Source organism: Acartia tonsa, chromosome 11 (genome assembly GCF_053477335.1).
Source record: "Acartia tonsa isolate MP-2025a chromosome 11, ASM5347733v1, whole genome shotgun sequence".
Taxonomy (NCBI): domain Eukaryota; kingdom Metazoa; phylum Arthropoda; class Copepoda; order Calanoida; family Acartiidae; genus Acartia; species Acartia tonsa.
Genome location: NC_137270.1, coordinates 42,853,105 through 42,860,559, shown reverse-complemented (window position 1 = coordinate 42,860,559; position 7,455 = coordinate 42,853,105). Strand labels below are relative to the sequence as shown.

At 31.5% G+C, this 7,455-nt stretch overlaps 1 protein-coding gene across 1 annotated transcript in view; it reads right to left on the bottom strand.

Annotated features, from left to right (window-relative positions):
- Window positions 1–350: 350 nt before the first annotated feature.
- LOC145331741 (nephrin-like) overlaps window positions 351–7,455 on the bottom strand; it is a 103,458-nt gene continuing 96,353 nt past the window's right edge. Inside the window, exons 23-25 of the mRNA XM_080176574.1 lie at window positions 4,417–4,500; window positions 3,478–3,549; window positions 351–438 (exon numbers count right to left, since the gene is read on the bottom strand). Of these exons, the coding sequence (XP_080032700.1) occupies window positions 377–438; window positions 3,478–3,549; window positions 4,417–4,500 (218 nt within the window). The 3' untranslated portion in view covers window positions 351–376. The remainder of the gene's footprint in view (window positions 439–3,477; window positions 3,550–4,416; window positions 4,501–7,455) is intronic.

The following is a 7,455-nucleotide window of genomic DNA, read 5'->3' as shown; positions in this document are numbered from 1 at the left end:
GTACAAACTGAAAGTGTTGAACAACTAATCTTAATAGGTCCTATGACAAACACAGGAGTCCCAAACGCAGGAGTGGACAAACGCAGGAGTGGACACTTAACCTAACTAACCTATTTTAGACCTTCTTTTAGGTTTTTTAATGCCTAGCCCTTGCGGGGGGCTTATTTGTACATTCATAGCTTGACCTAACCTAATCTGTATAGAAATACTTAATCAACACTCATGCGTTTGTCCACTCTGGTCTTATGTAAGATTAACTTTACTTGAAATATATTACGTTGATTTAGCGGTTAGCAAGATCATACAGTGCAGACAGACCTATAAACATCCTACCATATTTATTATTTAAAAAAAAATAAAATCCATGTTATATGCATCAATTTCCTTCGTCTAAATCTGTGATCTGTATGAAGGCAGGTTTCAACCTCTCACCAGCAACTAAAAATATAATTTTCAGTAATAGATTTATAACTTTAGATGGCCAATCAGACACAATATAAAGGCTGGTTTCAACCTCTCTCCAGCAACTAAAACCATATAATCTTCTGCAATAGATTTATGACTCTAGATGATCAATCAGAAGAAAAAAAACATTTTGTCCAGTTTAAAAGGAATTACTAGATTCTTGTTTTGTTTAGTCACATATAAAGAGCCGCGACAGTATTTTAACAATTAGAGCATTCGATGGAAGGTGATAATTTTGAATCTTACTTAAACACCGCGTCAAAACTAAAGATGTTAGACATGGTTTCTACCATTAATATGTCAGTGCAGATGGGACTCAGGTTGTTAAACCTGTTCAAGTTTTAAAACATAAAGGACTATTAATTCATAAGAAGGAGTTGGAAGAAAATAGAACAATAAAATGTAATATTGAAAATAAACAGAAACCTGATTTAAGTAAGAAATATATGTACTAATGTAGTAAAATGAAAGAAATATTTTTTAAAACCACAAAAACGTGTAATCTAGATTATGTTGAGACAGAGTGACATACGAACGGATACCTTGATTGTAGAGTAGCTTTGCTACTAAAAACAAGAATGACAATAAACATAAAAGAGACGCTTAACCAGAGAGAGAGGCGAAAATAAGCTATTCATTACACTAGTCCCCAAAGTTTTATAAGAACGTTTTCTTATTCGTTAGCTTTTCAACTTTGGGGTGAATAAAAATATGTTTCATTAAGGGTTAAAAATCAAACGTTTCAACCACTAATATATGATCAATAATTATAATTTGCTACAAAAAATATAATTTTCTTATAGTTTTAAAAGTGTAAGCTGTAAATAAAAGAAATTAAATAATTTAATTATGTTTAAACCACATAATCTGTGCGGTAAATCCACATAGTTGGAAAATGGGTAATTTCCCACATATACAAATTGGAACACACTAACCCCCCACCCTTACACATAAACACATCTTTTAAGAGGGTTAATTTAAAATTATTAGGTTAGGTTATATAAAAGTGTCAATTTCTTTTTTAGGGACTTCCTTTCCACTTCTCCTCTCATGCTTACTTTTTAGACCTGTTTTTATGACGTCACACATGACACTTTCCGCTGTCCCTTCCGCTGTGAATGTACATATCTCTTCTACTCTAACAAGTTATAATATAGCAACAGTAGGTACATTTTTTAAGTAATTAATTATTATTAAGTCTAAACGAAGAATCGAACCTATTACCTCACCAGCAGGGGGTTTAGTTGGTCCAAAATTGATTTAAGGGATCCTATCGGAAATACATATATTTTACAAACAAAGTTTGAAATTAGATTTTCATTTATAAAACTTTTGTGTCCTAGTCTCTCATACTAATGGATATAGGATATACGTGGATACATTGACAGGGCAAAATTTTATATCAATTTAGCTTGCTCAATTTATTAGTCAGTTCATTCATCCAGTAGGAGGAAAGGGATAACGGGGATGGGTGGAGTGTATCGTTTTTATTTATCTAGCTGCGAGCATCGGTTTACATGAAAATCTGGTGCAACATCCAAGCAATAATATATCAATACTCATACTTTCTAGGGTGGTGTACGATCAATACTGTAAATGTACAGTGTGTTTTTTTATGAGAACTTTTTTGAAAGCAATTTTACCCCACTTATAGTTATCAGAATTTAATGATTAACGGCTTATTTTCTTCGTTTTTTATAACCATTTATAAGACATCAAAAAAATATTTCAGTTTTTATCTAAAAAGTACAGTAAAATCAAAAATTCAAAACTTGGGTGTCACATCTAAAAATGGTTTTAGCGCATTTTTCTTAAGCTCAAATCTTCTACCCTTTGCAAGAAAAAAATTGGATTTTCAGTAGTCGACTTTGCGGGGCCAGTACTCCCTCCTTGGTTGAGATATGGCCTTCAAACTTTGATATGTTCTAGTACATGTCCCTAAAAGTATTTGTATCAATTTTTAACTCTGTATATCAACTTTGAAGCGTTTTGCATCCATTCTTGCAAAGGGTAGAAGATTCGAGCATGAGAAAAATGCGCTAAAACCATTTTTAGATGTTGACACCTAAGTTTTGAATTTTTGATTTTTCTGCACTTTTTTAATAAAAACTTAAATATTTTTTTGATGTTCTATAAATGGTTATAAAAACGAAGAAAATAAGCCATTAATCATTAAATTCTGATAACTATAAGTGGGGTAAAATTGCTTTCAAAAAAGTTCTCATAAAAAAAACACACTGTATAACGTCATCAAACATATTCAAAGCGGCTTCCCTTAAAATAACTTATGCACTAAAAACAAACGGGTGGTTTATGTTAGGTTAGGTAAAATGGTTGACAATTCTGTGGTCAAAAATTGGTCAAAATAGTTTGAACGAAAAAACACAATTCATCTATAAAAAAAAACATCCATTTGCTTGGCCCTCAACTTATTGCAAATATGAAACTCTATGCGGATTATTACATGCGGAAATAAATACACCCTACTTTTTACAGATTAGAAGTCATTTTGGAGGAAGTAGAAAGAAATAGAATTTGTTATCATCTTAATGTTAGGTTAGGTATTTATGAGAAGAGCTCTGTGGGGATCGGGCCGAACATGGTTACAGAACGTTTTTTTTCTTCATATATTAGATTTTAATACAAAAACACTAGACATGAAACACTTTACGTAAATGGATGCACACCACTTTTTTACAGGTTAAAAGTCAACTTCTAGGAAATAGTTCTTTGGTGTATATTAGCGGCTGTGCCGCTAGACGCTTCTAGGCCGGGGCACTAGTTTCAAAAGAAAAAGGTAAAACAACATTTGGAGGGGTATTAAATTGGGGGTGATTTATATTCGGAGGGTTGTTATAAACATTTCCATTGCCTATGAGAAGCTACATTGTAAAGAAAACCATATCGAGTCAGCGTTTAACAAAATCCTTCGTGACAGGCAGACAGACAGCCACAGATCCTGTTAATTTTATTTAGTGATGAAGAACGGTATAATCTAGTAATGTGACCTACCTGACATATTGACAACACTAACACCAGTGTCTGCTCTAAAAACAAGAACGTGCAGCTTTTGGGGCAGCCCACCTGCAATAAATAAAGAAATTTTAAAAGATAACACCGTGATGAAAAAATATAAAATACTTTATGGGAAGCTTTTTATAGTGCCAAAAAAAATGAAGTTATACTGGCATACCATTGGTCAATTAAAATGTATACTGCACGCACCTGCCATTGATCTTAAAGAAGGCCTCTTAACTTTTTTGCTTTTTATTTAGAATAGCTAGTCGGTGCTTTTAGTAAGTAATAGATGTAAAATTTTCCAGAGAATTCAGATAAGCAATCGTTTTATATTTTATATTTTTTATTAAAATTTTTTAAAAACTTTTTCAATTTTGCTTAGAATGGATTCGTAATATTTTTCTGGTCCTAAAGGTATATATGAACCCATATTTTTTATGTCTGTTTGAGAAAATATTTAGGTTTAAAGTTTTTATTAAACCAAGGTTAAAAAAATAGATTTTTTCAATAATTACTCAACAGAATTTTAAAAGTAAGGTGTCAAATTAAAGATTGACTTAATTATTTTTTTAAAAACTTAAATTACTTCAAAAATAAGAGGTCTACAATAAAACCGATTGCATATCTGAATTCTCTGGAAATTCTTTAATCTAATCTACTTTTATTAAATGATAAAACAGTGGCGTGCACTTGGTTTAGCAAGAGAATATTTTGACACCAACTTACCAAAAAAAATTAATTTGGATGTAATAAAGGTAACAAGAGGTTTTTGATTTTATTGTTAGAGCGGTTTCCTATTGCTGTTTTAGGGGGGGTTTAGACGATTGTCAAGGGTGGTGTATCCACCCTCCTTAATTTTGTCAGGGCGCTGGATACACACACACCCCTCCCGTCATTTATCTTTTTTTGTTCATTTCTAATTCATATTTTTACCTGAATAACCCAATTTACACGCGGTCACCATTTCTGTTTCAGTAATATTCTCAGCAGTACAGTCACTAGGGGTCTCTGGGGGCCCTAGGATAGATAGATAGATAGACAGATAGATAGAAAGATAGTTCTGTTTCAGTTATATTTTCAGGAGTACAGTCACTAGGGGTCTCTGGGGGACCTAGGATAGATAGATAGATAGATAGAAAGATAGTTCTGTTTCAGTAATATTCTCAGCAGTACAGTCACTAGGGGTATCTGGGGGCCCTAGGATAGATAGATAGATAGATAGATAGAAAGATAGTTCTGTTTCAGTTATATTCTCAGCAGTACAGTCACTAGGGGTCTCTGGGGGCCCTAGGATAGATAGATAGATAGATAGAAAGATAGTTCTGTTTCAGTAATATTCTCAGCAGTACAGTCACTAGGGGTCTCTGGGGGCCCTAGGATAGATAGATAGATAGTTCTGTTTCAGTAATATTCTCAGCAATACAGTCACTAGGGGTCTCTGGGGGCCCTAGGATAGATAGATAGGTAGATAGATAGATAGATAGATATAAAGATAGTTCTGTTTCAGTAATATTCTCAGCATTACAGTCACTAGGGGTCTCTGGGGGCCCTAGGATAGATAGATAGGTAGATATTAGATAGACAGATAGTTCTGTTTCAGTTATATTTTCAGGAGTAAAGTCACTAGGGGTCTCTGGGGGCCCTAGGATAGATAGATAGATAGATAGAAAGATAGTTCTGTTTCAGTTATATTTTCAGAAGCACAGTAACTAGAGGTCTCTGGGGGTCCTAGAATAAATAGATACATAGATAGAAAGAGAGAGAGATAGATAGACATACAGATAGATAGATAGTTCTGTTTCAGTAATATTCTCTGCAGTAAAGTCACTAGGGGTCTCTGGGAGCCCTAGGATTAAAAGTAAAAGATATATAGATAGATAGATAGTTAGTCAATAACTTGCTACTAGTTTAAATGCAGTTAATTGCTCAAAAAATAGTTACAATTGGAGATGGTTTGACAATTCTTGTTCATATTGTCATTATGTGATTATAGCAATATCTGTTTTCCAATTTTTTTTACTAAAATATACTTTTCTAATATATAACATTTTAATAATCATATACAGCATGACCCTCAAAAAAGTATTTTTAAGTATCTGCAGCCCTTATTTCTCAATGAATTATAAAAAAATGCATATGTCCTTGTTCTCCATAGTATTCCACGTAAGTAGATATAAAAATATTTTTTTTACCTCCATTAACACCGGAGATTTTTAGAGCTAAAGTTTTGAAAAAGTGACTGAGAAAAAGAATTTTTTTTTGTTTCTCTTATTTTTTGGATGGTTATATTATGTTTTTCTGGCAACTGAATAATGAGACACAAAGAAAAACAAGTTAACTAATTATTTCTTTTTTATTCCACAAAAAAATATAAATTTTTAATGGCAAAAAATACTACTGAATGAATTGATTATTTGCAAATTTTAGGTTATTTATTAACCCTTATTTGAGAAAAGGATTAATTATGACAGTTGCTCCGCCTACTTTTCTGACATCTCAATAATTTAATAGGGGGTTAATTAAGCTTTTTAGACAAAAAAATCATTATGTTTTAATTTTATTTTCTTCATAACTTTTTTGTTATTAAAGTTAGGATTGTGAAACAAAAACAATTTTCCTGCTATATTCATAAAGATTTATTTGGTTTTTTAATCTTAAAAAATTTTGCCTAATAAGTAAGTTTTTCAAAATATCATTAAACTAAAAAGACTCAAAAAATATGTGTAAAAAAATGCTTTTTACTCAAAAACTAAATTTTTTATTTCATTTTTGTATAAAGTTTCTGCTAGTAACAAAAAAAAAAGGATTTCTACCTTAATTTTGCTAAAAAAGTCGTTTCATGTTAAAAGTTACTTTTTCCTCAGTCACTTTTTCAAAACTTTAGCTCTAAAAATCTCCGGTGTTAATGGAGGTAAAAAAAATATTTTTATATCTACCTATGTGGAATACTATGGAGAACAAGGACATATGCATTTTTTTATAATTCATTGAGAAATAAGGGCTGCAGATGCTTAAAAATACTTTTTTGAGGGTCATGCTGTATAATCATATTTATTTATAATATTTCTCTTAAACTATAATTAAATCATCATATAAAATAAATATACAAGTGTTTCTTTGAACAAAAGTTTGTATAAACTATAGTGGCATCTAGCGGAATAATTATCAACTACATTTAATACAAAATTGAGTAAAGTTTTTAAAAATAAGAAACTTTTCTATAATTTGGATATAAACACCAGGGTCATATATTAGATAGATATTTTGAGGAATGAAAGAATTGTCAGATCTTTTTAAAACTTTCCAATACTGTTTTAAAGCAATTTGCCACAATGCATATTTTGGCAAACACCTAGGACTAAAATATGATAAGCTAAGAACTTGAGTTTCTTTTCTATAGACTTGGACCGAGCATAAGAAACAATCAGCTTAATAATATTTCTCATAAATACACTTATCATAAATACATTTGTCATGAAAGTACAATTGTCATAAATACATTTATCATAAAAAAGTACACAAAAATTACATTTGGTTGTTGAAGCGTGTAGAAACCTCCCTACCCCCATTTTACCTTACAATTGCATATACTAGTAGAGCCCCCATTAAAATCTAGTGGAGGGATAGTATAAAAAAGTATGAAACCTTACCTTAGATTAAGAATTTGACATCGGTTAAATACTAATAGACGAATTGATTGGCCCACAACAAGGCTTTTGATATTGCCCCTAATGCCCCTTTGATTAGAACTTATGGGGAGGGGGACCGCCCAAAAATCCCGTAAAACCATGTGTATACTGTATAATATATCCGAAAAAGCCCATATAAACATATACATACATTATACATATCATTAAGCTCGATGCAATTTATATCACTAAATTAACTTAACTTTTTTGATAATGGAAAGAAAACGAAGTAGCGGATTGTATTTTTACAGTATCTTTTTCCTATTTCTAGCCTCTGCGGGGT